The 20,266-nt window shown below is 35.4% G+C and overlaps 1 protein-coding gene across 1 annotated transcript in view; it reads right to left on the minus strand.

Moving 5' to 3' along the window:
* Nucleotides 1-20,266, minus strand: part of cacna1c (calcium channel, voltage-dependent, L type, alpha 1C subunit) — a 192,323-nt gene that overhangs the window by 88,827 nt on the left and 83,230 nt on the right. Inside the window, exons 4-7 of the mRNA XM_028450528.1 lie at nt 14,883-15,022; nt 7,951-8,078; nt 4,533-4,685; nt 1,888-2,087 (exon numbers count right to left, since the gene is read on the minus strand). Coding sequence (XP_028306329.1) covers nt 1,888-2,087; nt 4,533-4,685; nt 7,951-8,078; nt 14,883-15,022 — 621 coding nt within the window. The remainder of the gene's footprint in view (nt 1-1,887; nt 2,088-4,532; nt 4,686-7,950; nt 8,079-14,882; nt 15,023-20,266) is intronic.

Raw genomic sequence — 20,266 nt, forward strand, 5'->3', positions numbered from 1 at the left:
TAAGTTTTAGAGTTCATAAATGTAGCTATACTTTTACTCTTAGGGTTAGAGTTAGGGTTAGGTTTAGGTTATAACCCAATATCGCAACACTTTTTAGGGTTAGTGACCTAAACTGGCCAAATAGGGGCGCTGCGTACGAATAGAATGTCGGTATATTGATACGACAACCGTATGAATAGCCACTACCATTTTTTTAAATTTTTAATTACATTTCTTGGCGTTATTTCATTTTAAAAATAATTGTACATTTTAACAAACGTTTTATTTTATACATATGCTTTTATGGACAATAAATTAAGTTCCAGTTGTACAAGATTTGGTCTCTTCCTTTTTTAGTTTATACATGAGATGTTTCCTGTATGTAAGGGAACCGTGGCAAGATTTATTACCAAAAATAAATGTGGGGGGCGAAAGGAACTCCTAACTTTTTCTTTGAGGACTATTTAATTAAGCTATTTGCAATTGAATATTTTATGTATGGCTTACTTGTACTTGTACAAATTCAATCAAGTACTTCTACTTGAGTAGGATATATCAGTACTCTTTACACCTTTACGTACAGTAATGGAGTACTGTACATGTGTGTTAACGAACATTTCCTTAGAATTCCCTTCCCTGAAATTTCAGCAGTAATTTAAGAGCAAATTACATTTAACATAAGTATTTCACACAAAATATTCAGCTTTCCATTTTGTAAATCCAAATGTTCTGAAAGTTTACATTGAGACACACACACGCAGACACACACACAGTGGGATATTTAGTTTTGTCAGTAAAGAGAGAGGGATAAACATTTTTGAATGTAAATCTATGAATCTACACATCCCAATGCATGCAGATGGAATTCAAGCTTTAGCATTTCAATCATCTCTAAACGCAACCCTTGATGTGATTGCTTTAATTACACAGAGTGCTGTGAGTGACGGGTGTGTGTGTGTGTGTGTGTGGCATTGTAGCCGACAGCAAGAGAAGAAAAGGTGTGGAGAGCTAGATGAGCTACCTGCTCCAAGTGTACACGCCCACACACACACACACGCACGCACGCACGCACACACACAGACACACACACACATTTTTATTGTACAATTTAGGATTTAAAAAATAAATAAACATTACAGACAAACTTTCTGTCTGTCAAGGCTTAAAAAAATATACACAAACAAACACACAGACAGGGTTGGGGTCAATTCTAATTGTAATTACGTAATTGATCATTAATTACAATTATGGCATGATTATAAATGTAATTAAAAAAAATCTGTTGTTGTCATAATCATAACTAAATTGTAATTGAGTTTAGATAATTGACCTTGCAATTGTAATTTCAATGAAAATGCTATAAACATTTTCCATTATAATTTAACACAAAACTGGGGAACCATGTTACAGTTCTATGTACAGTTCTACACACATGTAGTTAATAATTGGTAAAATATGTTTCATATCACGCTGTCCCATATTTTACCATTTAAAAAACATTGAAATCGAGGGGTATAATGACACAAAAAAGGCTCAGATGCCCACAACAAAAATATAAAAACCTATATTTTCATTGCTTATAAAGCCTAACAAGGTAACGAATAAATAGAAAATAAATTAGATGATAGATATTTGATTTTAGTGTATCAGAGATGCTAACAGAAAGCTAACACAAGAGGAAGGCTACCTTTTATTAGGTTATTCATTTCAGGTTCTGTAATTGTGATTAATTGTAATTGAACTTTAGTGATTGAGAACATAATTGAGATAGGATAAAAAAAAATTATAGCAATTTAATTGTAATTGGAAAAAAAATCTGGTCACTGTAATCATAAATAAAAACATAATTGTAAGTGAAAAATGTAATTGACCCCGACCCTGCACACAGAATTGTGGTGCCCGACTCACCCAGTACAATACTTCCGTCCAGCCCTCCATGGTTATACATTGAAACACTGTCAACATGGCGAAGGCAAAGTTGTCAAAGTTGGTGATGCCGTCGTTGGGGCCCTCCCAGCCCACTCTGCACTGCGTACCGTTCTGTGTACAGTGGCGACCGTACGCCGCGTCAGGCGCACACGGTGCAGGCTTGATTTCTGCATTGGCACCTGTGAAAAACATCACAAAGAAAAGCAATTTCAGCATGGATATTAAAGCAGCAAATACGTTTATTTCTCCCTGTCTTTATTAAAGTTAGTGCATTCAGCCAATATCTTGAAAACCTATTTTCTTCATCAACAGATAAATTGTACATTTATGTCTTCAGACCCACTGTTTTTATGTGGAAGATTAACCGACATTCACTTTCAGGAAGAACTACTATTCATTGCAATTATAATGTGAAAGAAAACCAAATTCACAACTGTGGAAAGTCTGATTTCAAAGTAAAAGTTTGACAGATCTAAAGGTACGACAACCACAAATATTCTCATATAGTATACTGTATATACTAATCTTACTTCATAGTGTTTCGTATCCTGTTTTTAACCTAAATGTAGATTATAATTTAAGCTTGCATGCTACCATAAATGCCACAGTACCTTACTTGCAAGTACACACTATATTAGCTTTTTTACAGATGTTATATATATATATATATGATCACATAGAGACAGTGTAGGTCTCATAAATCAATATATCAAAGATCATTTGCTTGAAAAAAACAATTAAAATGTTAAAATTGCGCTCAAAAGTTTGTTTTAATCATCAATGTAAACACTCTCTTATTTAAATTGTTGGAAAAACTTTGTGCATTGCATTGTGGGATGTGAAGGCCCGTGAACGGATACGAGTGTTTTTATTTCATTTTAACCGCGACTTTCTTGCAGTTCTTCACTATACAAATGGCAGACGGTGATTCGCTTGACATCATTTTTGTTCGAGTGATATCATAATATTGCTCAACTCAATTTGCGAGACATTCAATTTTTGTCAAACGAGAATCTTTCCCCGTAATTCCAGAAAAAAAAATTACGCCATTGTTTTGCTTTCAATACATTCAAAAAACAAAAATGTGTTGCAAAGTCACGCAAGCACAAGAAATCATGGTAAGAATGAAGTAAAAACACTATCCATCTGTTTACAGGACTCCACATCCCACAATGCAATGCAGAATACTTTTCCGACAATGTCAATATACCAATTTATTGATGCATGAGGCCTATCCAATTTACATATCTGATTAAAAAAAATATTATCGGCCCATGCAGTTGCATCACTAACTCTCCAAACAGAGCGGCCATAAAAATCGATAAGGAAAAGTGTTCAAAACAGGCTCTCGAGGGTGATCCATAGGATAAGTGAGAGTATTTTACCAGCACTCACCCTGAGCAGAGCTTATGGTTCTCTGGGGACCAGTAACATCACCATCATAACACTCCAATCCATTAATACCTGATGTTTTTTACAGACAATGGTTTGAATCATTAATGGCAGCTGGTATTGAAATTATTGTTCAAATTGTTCATTCTCACAAACATAACTGGTAACATAGATCACTGCGAGACACTGGGAGGGGGTCGCCAGATGTCCTAAAGAAACATAATATTTTTTTTAACAATTTCAGCCCATTTTTGCTTATTTTTACCTTTTTTCTGCAACTACACCAAACTTGCCATATTTTAACCTAATTTCATAACAACTTCTTGTCAGATTTTTGCACCTTTTAATGCAATTTTGCTACATTGCTCCCATTTCTACCATTTCTCATTTCTCCATCAAATTTCAATGCCTTTTCTGCACCTTATTTCTACTTTCAAGACATTTCCGGCACTTATAAACCCCCTATGTCACATTTATTGAGCCATTATCACTTTTCACAATATTAAATGCTTATTTTTGACAATTTAACCACATTCATGATATATCATGCCCATTTTTTGCCATTTAAAACTAATTGTTCCAATATTGACACTTTGAACTCATTTCACCACCTTTTCCACCATTTTTGTTCACATTTAACCCTTTTTTTTAAATTTCTGATTAAAACAAGGATTTACATCTTTAAGATGACTATATACTATGGCGCAAAAAAAAAAAAAAAAAAAAAACTTCCTGGATAACAGTGCGTATTGTTCAGATAAATAAATAAATGTGGTGATTCATAGCACAATGGACCATCATTTTACTGACTTTATGGAAGGGCTCCAAAAATCTCTCCCCTTTATTCCCCCTTATAGATGACCCTGTCTCCATATGACTAGTCTTCAATGTTCATGTCTGTGTTCAACCACCTTCAGGTACAGTGGGGGCTGAAAAGGTTGAGAACCAACGTCATCAGAAAGGTGGGCATCCAGTTTAAAGCGCTGCGCCGTGTAAATAAAGTTCTGCAGTAGATTTACAATTGATTAAGTGAAACTTTTGACATAAAAAAAAAGCAAGTTCCTTACATAAATGTGAGGTTAGTGAAGCATCCTTTCACACCCAGATGAGCACATATGTCAGAGTTTCTCTGGGTGCTCAGGTGAAGCGTGGCGGTGCGATCGATCAGCTGTGTGTGTGTGTGTGTGCATTCGGATCAGTGAACAGCTTATAGATAGACTTTCTGTACGTACCTGTCTGGTTGTAAATGCAGGTCTTGTGCATCTTGCCCATGAAGAGCTCCAGGCCAATGATGGCGTAGATGATGATGACGAAGAGGACCAGCAGGGCAATGTGGAGCAGAGGGACCATGGCTTTGATAATGGAGTTCAGCACGACCTGTAAACCTGCAGATCATCAATACAAATTAATATAGAAGTAACACATGTATGCAAAGAATGACACAAAAATATATCGGCAACACTTTATAATAACTAACCGTTATTAGTAGTTAATAGGGGAAAAAAGGAGGAAAAAGGAAAAAAAAAAAAGGAAAAAAAAAGTAGTTAATAGATTATTAATAAACTGTCAGTTAATGAGTTATACATTGCTTGTTGAATATTTGTTAATAGTTTGATAAGGATTTATAACTGCCTTATAGATAACCAATAGATAACTTACAAGCTGTTAGTTAACAATTCATAAGTTACATGTTAAATGTATGTTAATGATTCATAACTATAACTCATAAATTAGTAATAGATCATGAATAAGTAACAAATTAATAAGTAAACTACTTATCAATGACTTGCTGAGTATCAGTTAAAACTTTATATATGTTATTGGGACGTTATTATTCTAAAGTTGCAACTATTCCACATTTACTAACAGTTAGTAAATGAGGAATAGTTGCAACTTTAGAATAACGTCCCATTGCCAAATATAATCTAATAACCAGGGTTGGGGTTAATTCATAATTAATTACAATTATAGAGTGCCATAATTATAACTGAAATTGTAATGTTAACCAAAAGATAGGAAATAAATTAGATGATATATATTTGTATTTAGTGTATTTTACAGCTGATTTAGGACCCGTTATTATTATAAGAGATGCTAACAAGGGCGACCGTGGCTCAGGTGGTAGAGGGTCGTCTTCTGATCGAGAGGTTGGGGGTTCGATCCCAGTACCTGACTATGTGTCGAAGTGTCCTTGGGCAAGACACTGAACCCTAAGTTGCTCCCAGTGGTCGACTAGCGCCTTGCATGGCAGCTTTCCCACTGGTGTGTGAATGTGAGAGTGATTGGGTGAATGAGCTGATATGTAAAGCGCTTTGGGACTGCTTCAGTGTGGTGATAAAGCGCTATATAAAATCAAGTCCATTTACCATTTAACAGAAAGCTAACACAAGAGGAAGGTTAGCTCTTATTAGGTTATTTATTTCAAGCATAGTAATTGTCATTAATTGTAATTGAGAATGCAATTGTAATTTATATTCCATGGATGAAAAAAAATATTGTAATTTAATTGTGATTGTGGAAACAATGCTGGTCACTGCAATTGTAATTGAATTGTAACTGACCATGGGTAATTGAAAATATGATTGTAAGTGAAAAATGTACATAATTGACCCCAACTCTACCAATAACTAATACTGACTAATATAAAAACTCACACTTTACAGATCAGTTGTTAATAGTTTGTTAACTATTTGATTATAACAATGAAACTTTGTAGAACAGCAACAATACAAATGGATCCAAAAGTCAGAGATGATTTTAACACCAGAAATGGTGAAATCATTGCTTTATTATAGGATGTTACTGAGTGGTCGCAATGTTTTTATCCGCCTGCTTTGATTGTTCAAATTCTATGTATTTACTCTGTGTGTAATCATCTACTTGGAGAGATGAGGTTTATTGCATTTTTTAGGGGAAAAAGAAAACCTTGCAAACTCACAACCAAACTTGTTAACAAGCCATACATATAATTTTCTGAATGACTTCCTTGCGTACTGATAGGAACGACAACAGTTTGAATATATTACTGCTGTAAAACACAGAAACAGCGAGAAAGCGATGATTAGTGTTGGTTTAGAATTAAATACTTCAGTAACGGTGACACATTTATTTGAAAAGGCAGATTTGACGCCATCATGAAACTGATGCATTAAATATTTCTGCACAGCTGTAATTAATAGCATATGAAGGTGTATATCATCAACACAGCTGTATTTGTATTTTTCTTGCATTGATCCTTACGTATGTGGTATCATACATGTCAAGTTAAATCCCAGATGGAAGTTATAGTTGTTTTAAAGTGTGAAAATCTAGAAAAAGCCTGTAATTTTGGATCCTTTGGTCAATTTGTTTTGTTATCTATGAACAAAAATGTAATTTATGTGGAAATAAAGTGATTACTCAGCCAAGGAAGAAAAGTAAAAGGCAACGTTGGTGAGGTCTTCCCTGGTATAATAGGTGGTATTCATAGAAAACAGTAGGAAACAAAAGAACTCAGATGTACAACATGGCACCAACATTCATAAATACATAATAACAAAGATGAATGACTGACTGTCATTAGAAACATTAGAAAAACTGGATACAGTGCTGTGCAATTATATTCTTCTCAAGCTTTTAAGTTAGAATTCAACATAAAAAGTATAATTATAATTTTGAAATAGCTGATATGATACTGTAATAATAATGTTGACTGTTGCACCTACTGGTTAACGAATTAAGGGAAATATGATTTGAATATCTAAGGTGATTTTATTTGTAATAGTCCTTAATAATGAATGCAAGGAGATAAACTGATGCTGGTAGAGAAACTAATAATGTTTGAAAGACTTCTAACAGACAGCTACACAAATACCATTGATTACAGGGGATTTTTATGTGTCTGAACAACAAATATCAAAGCTGCTGGACACAAAGTATATTTTTATTGGATAAATGCAGAGTAAATGACTTGTTGACCAATAAAATAAAGTAAAAGGTTGAAATTTGGTCTCAAAGAGTTTGTTTTCGTCTCCATTTTTTGATATTTTTTGTGCACTGCATTGTGGGATGTTGAGTCGTGGAGACGTGTGCACAGAAGTGTTTTTACTTGTCAAGCAATTCACTGTTCTTTTTGTCTGGTGAAAGAAAGATTCAAGTAGAAACACTTCTGTGTGCGATGGAGATGTTTTTTTTTTTTTTTGTGTCCAACAGTTTAAGAAACTGAATTTCAAACGCATCAAATAAGTGATCCATTGTCGAACTTTCTGATAACCATCAATGGTTTTCGACACAGTATGTTTGCCATCGTGCTGTTTTCCAGCTGTGACAGAGACACACCTATAATGAAATGATTTGAAAAGATAAGGCCACACACTTCCTCAGTTCTACACTGTGTCCTCCGTATTATTGATTTCTGTGGTTTCTAACAAACAGCCTGACAGACAACTCATCTACTGCTCATACTGTCCCAATTCCTGACCACGGAGCCAGAGGATAGTGTGTGTGTGTGTGTGTGTATATATCTGTGTGTGTCTTCTATTCATGTGTGGCATGAAGCACCGATATCAGCCTCAATCTATGCTTCATTTCTCCCCTCACCACACCCAATAACCACTCACACCTGATGCTCAAAGCAACCTTTCTGTCCTTTCTGCTGCTCTCAGCACTTACTCGGTACTCCAGAGACCAATCGGAGGGGTCTGAGTACTCTGAATGCCCTCAGGGCCTTGACATCGAAGCCTGCTGTCTTCACTCCGATGGGCCCTTTGGTGGCCTGCTCCAAGATTGCGCTGAATAACCTGTTGAGATAGAAAGCAAAGACTCATCATTTTGTCACTGCATCCCTTTTTACAGATTCAAGAGGGAAGTCAGAGTTGTTTTAATATAGTCTGAAAACATGAACAATCCTGTATTTTTTTTTTTATTCTCTGGTCAAATTATTTGAGATCCATGAACAAAATTGTAATGTATGTGAAAATAAAGTTATTACTCAGCAAGGGAGGAAAAGTTAAAGGCAACCTTGGTGGAAAACAAGTACCCTCAGAGAGCAGAAACATACAAATATCCTTTTTGAGAAATCCTGACTATGGCATCATAATCAGTCACACTTTAAAGACCTGGAAGAAAAATACATCCCTATTAATAAACATACAGAATGTCCAACTGTATGAGTGGCCCCTATTTTTTTTTTGTTTTTGTTTTTTTTGATGATGCTAGTGGCATCCCTCAAAAGCAAGGTATAATGTTTTTAGTCATTTAACCTTACGTCTAAATGCAAAAGTATTATTTTGAATAATAAGGATTAGATATGAACAAAATGTGTTGTGTCTGGACCATAATCTCTCATCAGTTTACAGACCTGATCTTGGTGTAAGAGGTTTCTAACCATATGTAGAGTGAGTTTATCACTGTGCTCTCCTCTTCCACTGAGACACATTAGAAATCACCATACAATACCACTTTGTGGCTCAAATGCCAGTCAGCAGCACTTTAGTTATGGAGAATTATCAATTAGCACAGATGAAATGGCCACTTGAAAAGGCCTCTCAAAACATATCATCCTCTCTCTCCGAGCCTCTCTATTTAGGACTACCTCCCTTTCTATTTGATTCATTCTCACTCCTTCTCCCTCCTGCTCTTTGTGGGAAACACGACTTTGAAACTGAGACTTTTGCACGACCAGTATCTTACTTTTTTTTTATGGTCATAGGTGGAAAGTGATTATTTAATCATTTGAGTCAAACAATATCATTTGTTTAGATCCACATTTATGGAATACAAACCATTAGAGTGGATTAAGATAATAGATATAGTCAGAGGTATCATTAGTGTAAAACTGTGGGTGAGTGGACAGAAAAGGTTGTTTTAGTGCATGGTGGCCATATATATGTATACGTTATATAAATAATGATAAGATTTTTGGATCATACCAACCCATTGTTCCTCAAGTCAAAGTCACTTAAATTTGCAGATTTAGTGTTTTTTCAAACAATTCAAGTTGTATTTAAGGCCAAGAATAACTTATTACTGGAAAACATTCAAAAGCAATTTATTAGGAGGGAAGGGCCTTGTACAAACTGAGAAGTAAAATACGTTTTAGGTCTGAGAGTGTGCGAACAACAAGGAAAAGCTTTTGTGGAATAAGATTCTGGAACAGTTTGCCAATGGAAATTAAAGAGTGTACAAATATCAAGCAATTTAAATGAAAATATAAAGAAAATACATGTATTTTGTATGACAATTTTTAAAGTGTATCTGTTTTTTTTGTACATTATAATGAAAATCATCAAGATGAGACAAAATAAATTATTCACGGCAGCAATGGTTATAAAACAGGAAATTCTGAGAAATAGATTATTTGTTTACTGTAATGTAGAAAAAGGGGTGGGACGAATAAGTTTATACTACCACCCACTCCCTTTCGAACACAAAAAGTGCGTGTATGCAATAATATTTGTAATTATTGGGGGTTTTTTTTCTCGAGGGTAGAAATCTGCAGTTTATTGTAATATTATTTCTTGTATTATTGCATTTGCAATTTGTTTGGAATAAAACAGTAAGAATTAAAAAAAAAAATAATTAAAAATTAAATTGTCCTTGGGCTTAAGCTAAAATAGAAATTAGAAAATAATCAAGTTAACATGGCTGATTGTCAAAAGACCCAACAATTAAATTTGGAGAAGCAAAAAATACTGATTATGAAGTTGGTGAGTTACAGTAAAGTCGAGGCTGCAAATTTAGCATGTTCAAAAGCATGGATCATACAGTGTTCTCAGTATGCAGTGGTGAGTATCCATCGTATTCATCCAGGCATAATACAAAGAAACCATCACTACTAACGGTGGTGGAGGTTCAAACATGCTTGTTAAAGGCCCTCCATGATGGAAACCTCTGCTCAAAGGTATGCGTTAGCCTAAAGCTAAATCATTGAACTCTGTGTGTTCTGGAGTGTGTGTCCCTGAGGCTGCACTGTACCGTGTGTGAGCTTCTTCACCCATATGAGGACTATTCTGCAGGGGCTGCACTCCTGTAGCTTCTCATTTGAACACAAACACATACACACGTCACCTCTTATAACACACAAACACAGGCTGTGTCCAAAATGGCATACTCCGTACTATGCACTTCAAACTCAATGAGTATATACTGTCTACTATATACTATTAGTATGGTTAGGAGGATTAGGATGAGAACCGTTCCCACTGAAGTATACTTTGTAGGTTCGAAATCCATCTTGGGAAACTTCAATGACAAAAACCTGAAGCTAACTGAGGCTAAATATCTGCTGATTCACCACCTTTGAAAGTTCTGAAAACATTTTACGTGAGAACGTGACCCAGTAGAATATCAACATGTGCTCATTTGATCCATAAAACTCACTGAAAACATATTTAATTCCAACATTTTCGGAGACCCGTCATTGAGCTACTGACAAAAATTCTGGGTAACTTCAAAACCAGAGCCCTATTTATAGAAACATTAAAAACAAATGGAAAACCAGAAGAGATTCAATTCAATTCAACTTTATTTATATAGCGCAGAATACAACAAAGTAATCTCAATGCACTTAACAATATAAAATTCACAGTAAGAAAGAAAGAACCCAGCGAGATCCACATGAACAAGCATTTAGCGACAGTGGGAAGAAAAAACTGCCTTGTTTTGTTTTTATAACAGGAAGAATTCTCTGGTAGAACCAGGTTCAGAGGTGGCAGTAGTGGACAGAAGCACGATCAGAACAAGAGATGCTTTTATTTTGAAAAGAGGATGTTTGACTTTTAGCCGACTTTGAAGTCGGTCCCAGGACGATTAAGGGACGGTTGAGTATGACTAGTGTGCCCACCGTACATACTTAAAAATAGTCCCGATATAGTACACATCCAGGTATTTCTCACGCACTACAAACTAGAGTTTAGATTCTTGGCCCGAGTTCGGGACGGGCTCGGGCCTCATTTTTCAATTTTTATTTATTTTATTTTTTATATAATAGATACATTTATTCAAAATTTTAAAAAAAACTAAAAAAAAAACATATATATATACTGTATATATGCCACAGTACAGTCAATTAATTGACAAAAAGTAATATAGTAAAAAAGAACAATTTGTTAATAACACTGTAACAAGCGTGCAGCAGCAGCAGCTGCAGCAAGCCGTGAACACGCATCGGCCCCTTACCTTTGCACAGCGAAAGGGAAGACTTTTCACTTACTGTATGTATTGCACAACTTCAAACCACTTTACTTGGGAGTTGGGATATATTTTGTATTTTGTTTAGAAAATATTTTGACTTCATTCACAAAGTGATAATAGACCTAATGTTGGTTTTTTGTGTGTTTTTTGCACGGTGAAAGCAGCCGCGGATAACTTTTTTTTTTTCCTCCAATTGCACAAGTTCTAAATAATACTTTATAGCCTATTTTATTGAATTTTGTTTTGAAAATATATTTTTTACATGACTTGCAAAGTTCTATAATGTTGTTTTTTGTGTGATCTCTCTGTGTTTAAACTATTCCAATCTTATATTAAACATACTTTATTTAATTGTCTCCTCCTAGTATTTACAATTTATGTATATAGGCCTAATGTACATATTATTATATTATATACAGGCCTATATGTCGAGTTATTTGATCAGGCTCGGGCTTAATGTTGGCGGGCTCGGGCCGGGTCAGGCTTAATATTTAAGGCCCGATCTAAACTACAGTATATACTAATTCTGACATCAGACTTAGTAAAAGTCGTACGTTAGTATGCGATTCCGAACACAGCCATAATGTAGGCCTCACAGATCAATTAATCAAATGTATTTCTTCCACAAAGAGGAATAATTTAGTCACAAACAAATATCAAAGGTTGAAATTGCTGCTCGTAAGCACGTTTTTGACTTCATCACAAACATTGGGTTTGCTGACGAAATTGTCATGAGACTTGAACTTTGGAAAAAAAATGTGTGCATTGCATTGTGGGATTGGGAATCCCATAGAAGAATGCAAAAATGGCGCCAAGGAAAAGTTTCATGACAGCTTCGGCCAGGATAGCCTAAATCTGTGCTGACACAGCAGAAGGAGAATCTATTGTTTTTCCCAGTTTCGCCAAAACTTATATAAAAAACGTTATCATGTTATCACGCTTATACTTACGATTTAGCACAATCTAGCCTTTACAAAGTTAGATTTGTAATATTTGAGGAGGGTTTTTACTTCATTCTTATTGTGCTTTCTGCGCTCATTCGCCAAAAAAGGAAGAAAGCAATTCGCTTGATGCCATTTTTGCTGTAGTTTGTTTATTGTGTTTGGGTGCTTTCGCCAAAAGCCACAAAATCAACATCCGCTATTGGTTTGGCACAACTTTCAATCCATGAAAACACCAGAAATGTGCACTTTGGCAGAGTGTTTGGGGTCGCACTGGCATCAGTTGCGGAAGACGACAACTTTTGGATGAAATAGCCTACAGGTACATCTGATCTCAAACGAACATTAGTCATTACAAGAGGAATCAATGCAGTACTTTATCCCCTTCTAAGAATTCTGTATCACAATTCAAGCTGACACAGCAACAAACCTGTCGTCTTTTTCCGCCACATCTCGAGGGGCCGACACAAAAAGCAGACGAGAGTTTTACGAGTGTGTTTCAATATAGCCATCTCCACTTGTACACACACTCACACCTCCACTTATTCGTACACAGTCAATTAGCATTACTATAAGTGTCACCGGCTATAGCTGTATTATGCCATAAAAACCCATTATTATGAACTATAGCACAACACACCCGCGCAGACACACATTTACACACACACACACCCACTAAAGAGGCTTTAGCAGAGAGGCGATGGTGCTGAGTTGTGATAAAGAAAAACAGAGAAGGTTTTGCTATCAGCATTTCACAAGCTAATCAGTTTAAGCTTTAACAACACCAGGGGCCAAAGTTTACTGCAGCTTTGAAGTCGAACCAAAGCCACACAAAACAAACCTATACTTTATTACAGTACTTGTTACATCTACAAACTTTTTTTTGTGTACTTCTAATGAAGGGAACACTTCATACACTCATTTTATTAGCATTATTAGAAGTAATCCATCAGATAAACTACTAGCTATATCCTTCTTCATTCACTGAACTGGTGTTTTTGCTGCGTTTGGTGTGTGTTTCCAAATGGAATACGATAGAAATCAAAAATCAATTTTCATTTCTTCATTTGAAAAGACCAAATTTTATACAATATGATCTTCTTTAGTGAGGTATTTTCCTTGTTTATCTGTGCTAGCGTCACTAACAGTTCATGCATGTCATGATTGTGGAGGAAATCCAAAAGACACTGTAACTGTCTGATTCCGCCAACTGTCTTGGCATTACTCTTATTTGTTGACGGTGATTAAACCTGAATGCTATATTTTATTTGCCAATGTTGTGCTGATGTTTTAAAGAGTCCAGAGTAGCAGTCCATGACAAATTATCAGCAGCAATAAAACAGGGATTCATGTGCCAGTGTAAATATGCAGACATAGTGAGTTTACAGATATTTAAAAGCCTTAAAGAGTAACTAAACCCCCAAAGCACTTTTTTTTCTGTTAAAAACAAATAGAGCATCGCGTTTTTTCAAGCAGGAAGTTAAGCTAGCCCAGCCCCATCAGCTAACAGTGGCTCTTATTCATAATTCAGTTAATCATCCAGCTGATCGTGTTCCATGCTTCCCATTGGTTAGAGTTAGTCTCAGTGCTGTATTTAAACCACTGCAACACGCCTACTTCCGCACGCTTCTCGCGACCTGCCCCCACCCCAGCTCCTCCTCTTCTGTCTAATTAAACAGTGTCTCTTGTTGCATCTAACTTCTGTGCTTCTGTTCCAGGGAGTCCTGCTGACCGCTCTCTCTGCTTATGTCTCTCCATGTAGGTAACGGAAGAGCAAGGGGGAGCTCACTTTGCTTCGGGATTTCCACGCAGCTGCATGGAAGTGCAGAGAGGTCCCAGAACAGAGCCTTACTGCCAAATCTAAACTGCATGCTAATAAACAATTTGACTAAAGTGATCCTGGTGATGCATTTGGGTATGAAGTCGTGCTGTTGATTGATCCTAGTCCAACTCTTGATATTTTAGTCAAAATATTTCAATTTGGCGTATTTTGTTTTAAAATGTAAGAGTAACTCTATGGGTAGAAACTTGGCTCTTACTATTGAATGTTTCCATTGGCTGAGAATGGTGTTTGTGATGTCTTGTAGGTTCGATTGAGAGGATTGCGAGAGGTATAGTGAGTATTGGGTGGGTAGTTAGCATAGCATAGATTGCTCTTTGGAGATTATATAGTATAAATTGAGCGCGTCTTAATTTCTCCAGAAGCCCCACTCATGATCAAAGCATCTCACCTGGATTAAAGTCCTGGAATGACAAATTGTTATATCATGATTTTATTTGGTGTCAAAGCCATTTAAAATAATACCCTCAGTAAGAAATAAATATTCATTATTTTAATATTTCTTAGTCAAAGAGCCACATGAGGCTCAAGAGCCGCTGGTTCCAGACCCCTGGCCGAGACGCATGTCAGCCAAACCTGTTACCAGTTCAGTTACCCAAAGGATTTTGAATGTGTCTTGGTGTACTTACCCTACAACTACAATGATGAAGTCGAGCAGATTCCAGCCGTTTCTCAGGTAGGCGTTGGGGTGGAAGAGCAGGCCGTAGGCTATTACCTTTAGGAACGCCTCCACGGTGAAAATGATGAGGAATAGATACTCCACACGCTCCTGAGAAAACAGAAATGAGGTCATAGTTTTAGAACAAGAAGAACATTTCCTAAAAGTTACTGGCAGATGAACGCCTTAAAAAAACATTCACATTTGGTTGTGCACTGATCAGAAGATTATATTTATTTATAATCATACATTTTTTATTCTTTACAAAAACACTATTTATGACTTGTGGGCAAGTACACGACTGGCAGTGTATCCTGCTGAGAATTTGAGCCAGAACAAGATGTTCCGTCTGTATGTGCGACTGTCTATTTGTCTAACATAATCTTGTACATAATCAAGGCAATTTGATTATTTAACAAAGGCAACCCTCTTCCTGTCTTCCTGGTGCACGTGAGCCTTCATGGACAAATATAAACACACACACACACACACTCTCAAATTAGCAATTCCACTACTACAAAGTTCCTTAGAGATTGATTGTAATAATAATTCTTCCCCTGACTACGAAGGTCCTGGGAAATGTCCTCAAATGGTCTTAAAGTCAGCCACTGTACCGCGAGAAATTGGCAGGTTTGGCGTGGGAAATTATTCAAATTTTAGAAATGTAAAAGAAGGACACACAGTCTGCCCCAGGGCAGCTGTGGCTGCAATAGTAGCTTACCACCACTAAATGTGGAGTGAAAGAATAATGCCTTAATTCTGTAAAGCACTAAAGTGTCTATGATAAAGCGCTGTATAAAATCCAATGCATTATTATTAGTATTAGTACAACTGCCACTCAGTTCTCATCGTTCATGTTAATAAACTAGATTTGCTTCATTCTTGAACATCAAATCCCTCAATAACAGCCTTTAGATCAAATCTAACGCTGCTAAACGTTCAACAATATAAATACATAAAAATGTATTATATATTTATTAATAATAATAATAATAATAATAATAATAATAATAATAATAATAATAATAATAATAAATCATTCATCATCAATCATATTTTGTGTTTTTTAAATGTACTTTTTGTTTTTTGTTTGATTTGTATACAAGACACTTTGATACAAAATTACTGTATATGGTTAACTGTAATTTGTATTTGAAAAAATAAATGTGAAAAATATGAATACATTTTTTGTTGTTGTTTATTTGATTCTTATTAAAAACACTTAAACAAATGACTGCAGAGTGTTCATTGCACTTTTTATTGGATGGAAGAAATATGTGAATAAAAACTTTTTTGTGTTTATTTGATTCCTATTCAAGACACTTTGATAAGAACGGCTGTATATTTGTAAAATAGGCTACGAAAATTCTTTTTTCTTTTTTTACATTTTTGGTTGGTGCTGTGCCTTTTTCTTTCAATCAAAGAAAAGATGTACAGTACCTTGGCTCAAAAAAAAGGTTGAAAAACACTGTTTTAACTTCTAAGTAGACTGAATTTCAATTCAAGTCCATTACAGTATTACTTGTAATAGGTTCAATAAAGTCTCATTCGGTTTCCCATTAAACACCTGTCTCCAGTCTCTTGATGTTCCTGATACAACGCAGGTTTAATGGTTTCATCACTTACACTGAACTCTTCACCCTACCAGTCAGGGATACAAATTACACAATGTGGTCATAATTAATTTCACAAACACAGACACACAATATTGTCTCTCAAATGCATAAAGGCCTTCCATCACTTACAAATACGCACACACCCAACAACGCAACGCACAGAGGCATAAAACAACTAAAAACATCTGCTCGGAACAGCCCAGTCTGACACACACACAAACACACACGTAAATGCCTCCTCCTCCTCTTTGTACTGGCCCATAAAGGGCTAAATCCATAGGGGCCCATAGATAATTTAGTTAGTAACTGGAGAGAAATAAGAGAGGAGAGGAGGAAGGATAAGGTAGAGACGGACAGAACGGAGGGGGAGGAAGACAGACAGGATGGCCGAAAGGTGAGTGTGTGGGAGCAATAATTTAGTTACCAGTGATAGCTCGATCAAACCTCCCAACCATCAACCAGGCCAATCAGATTACAGTATCGACATGTGACCATACAGCAGACAGCGAGGGATAGAGTGTGTGTGTGTGTGTGTGTGTGTGTGTGTGTGTGTGTGTGTGTGGACTCTGTCTGGTGTGGCAGGTGAGGAAATATCCTAAAATGTCAGCATTTTAATGTTCCACAGAACCCCTGCCTGTGGTGATCAAACTGTATAATTCATCACTGTAACCTCAAAGCTTGTAAATATATAAATCATATTTGTAATTTTTTTTTTTGTAAATATCTGTATCATACTTGTGTATTATCTATCCTTTATTTTCTACTGTAATGTGTGTGTATCTGATCCCTATTTTTTAACAGTCTTTTACTTAATTATACACTTGTTTAATGTTTATTCTTTGTTTCGTCTTTGTTAACATTTTGTTCTTTAATTTGTGATTTTTTCTGTCGCTGTAACATAAGCATTTTCCCCCTGGGATTAATAATAAAGGAATTCTGATTCTGATTCTGATGTAATGCTACCTATGTTACCCATCATTTTTTAATAATATATAAGTATACAATAGGGGTGTAAAGATTAGTTTGAACAACAATTCGATTCGAACCACGACTTGTTGTTGCCGATTCAATTCAATGATGTTAATTTAGATTGATTCTGTGACTTTTTAGCCAAAATAATAATTCAACCAGTGTGAGTGAAATAAATCCCTGGATACTGGAGAGTGCAGGAAATAATTCTTGTAAGGGAAAGAATCATCTATACTATTTATTGTGGACATAAACAAACAAGTAAACAACATTTAATGTCCAATGTATTCACATTGTATTTGAATAAAGTGCAACCAACACTTTTCTGCTCTCATTTGTTATGAGGTTTTAGAGGTCGACCGTTACATCGAGCCGATATATGGATTTTTTCCAATATCGGCAACCGGCAAATTTTATTTTTGATATTTTTAAAAAAATTTTTTAGCACTTTAGAGTAGCTATTAAAGGAAAAAAAGAAATAACATAAAAATGCATGAATATACAAAAAAAAAAAGGAATACTAATAATGTGCATGAGAGAGGTAGAAGCCAATAGGCTTACAAATAAAAAGCTGATATAATAGGATAAGGATATAACATAATAGTGCCTGATCCTATTATATCCTTAATATAATTTTTGTTTAACTTGGTTGTGTACAGGTATATTTAAAGTTCAATAAATGTTAAGAGTTGTATTGGTGTATTTAATTTAATTTAATTTCTAATATATACATTTATATCATATGAGTGTTCACATTGTCGTTCATAATCAATATGCTTTAAAAAAAAAAAAGAAAAGTGTATCGGCCTCAAATGTCGGCTTCCAAAACTGGCCATCAGCTGAATTAAAAAAAAAATAAAAAATCGATATCTGCATCGGCCTTTGAAAATCCCATATCGGTCGACCTCTATTAGGTTTACCTGACTCTTCTGCTGTTTTATAAAAATAATACAATATTAATATAAAACAAATTAAGTGCAACTTGCTGAGCACAGATAAATGTAGTTGGATCATAGGAATATAAATCGATTCAATGGTTTAATGGATGAATCCTTACACCCTAACGTATAAAACTCCCATTGAAACAATACATAAAAAGCAAACCAAAAAAGTGGGGCATCAAGCTTTAGTCTGAGCAGACCTAAGGTTACACATTTATTACACTGGCCAAACCCACACAGTCAGTGGGATGGGGCTTTTATTTGATGCTATTGTATCCCTCGTAAATAAAGAATGCCTGAGGTCTGGTTATCACTTTTATTATGATCATCTTTATACCAGCTCAGGGCTTTTCAAGCATCTTTGGGACCCGTGGGACCTACAGGGTAGGCAGTAGGGATGGGAGATAGAGACTAAAACAATTATCCCGATAACTTCTGGTATTTATCACCATAACGATAAACATCACAATAAATAAAAAACTGTAAATAAACAAAACTATTCCCAACTTATAGTGTAAACATTTTCCTTACAAACACAAATCTGAATAAATCAACACTAAACACATAAAAAAAAAGGCTACAATAACTGCTGACTCAAAGAGCTGATATTTAATGGAATATATTTGTGCATGTGGATCACTCTATTAGTGTCATTGTATGCAATTAATTTATTTCCTCACTTAAAATGAAAACATTTTCTAAAAAAAAGCACATGAAAAGCAAAAATAACTTAATTAGTGTTTTTACTGTTGCTGAATCGTGTTTCATTTATTTGATAATGAGTTACATAAAGTTATGATTTCCTATTATTAAACCAGATCAAGCTGATGATTTAATATATGTTGGTGTAATAATCTAAATAGTTACATTAGTCTAATGGGACCAGCTTTGTCTTTTGAAACACGTGAAAAATAATTAAAAAATATTGTGTTTCACAAATTGGGACGGATGAATAGTGACATGAGTTTTTATGCTAACAATTATTTATTTCACACAACGTGTGACATGTTAGCTTTTATCCTTCCATAGTAAAGTGTTAAATCTGACCATAAACAAATCCATGCCTCTCTGTGGTTTCATGATAGTAAGACGTGTTATTTTAATCTTTTTACTTGGTCTATTCCTTATATGGAGTGGTTAGCATTAGCTTTTAGCCCAGTCTGTGTGTCGGTGGGTTAGCTTAGCATAGTTAGCTTTAGTCGAGTTTCCAGTTCATAATCGATGCTACAGGTTCATGTTGACTAAATTGAGGGACAAATGGCCCGTGGCCCTCGCTAATTTCCGACATGGGCATTTATCGTTTCTATCGTGAGGTGACATATTTTACCGGTGAGAATGTTTTTGACGATATATCGTGAGCGACGATATATCGCACATTCTTTTTTTATTATTTTTTTTATTTATTTTTTTTTTACTTGTCTGCACATGCTGTCAAAGGTCAACACCACAGGAAGTGCAATCATTATGAGACAGCAATGCATATTTTGTTATTGCAATAAAATACATTGATTTATTTTATTGCTTAATTGTGACCATCACCAGCCCTCCCTAAGGAAGGGTAAGAAAACTTTTATTATAGGAAGGATATAAAAAGGGAGAGCAGTGTTACACCTAAGTGGAGGGGGAGGGGAAAGGGGAGGAGAAAGGGAGCAGGGAGAAGAGACTCAAGGCAGGAAATAGAAAAGGTGGGGAAGAATAGACTGTTTTGCAGTGAGGGTGAGATGTGAGGTTGTAGAATATATCGCACATTCTTAGTAGGCAGAGTGGGAATCTTATCCACAACACAGAATGTCCATTCAAAATCTTTTGGATCAATACGTATTGTGTGT

This window comes from Gouania willdenowi, chromosome 6, assembly GCF_900634775.1.
Source record: "Gouania willdenowi chromosome 6, fGouWil2.1, whole genome shotgun sequence".
NCBI lineage: Eukaryota > Metazoa > Chordata > Actinopteri > Blenniiformes > Gobiesocidae > Gouania > Gouania willdenowi.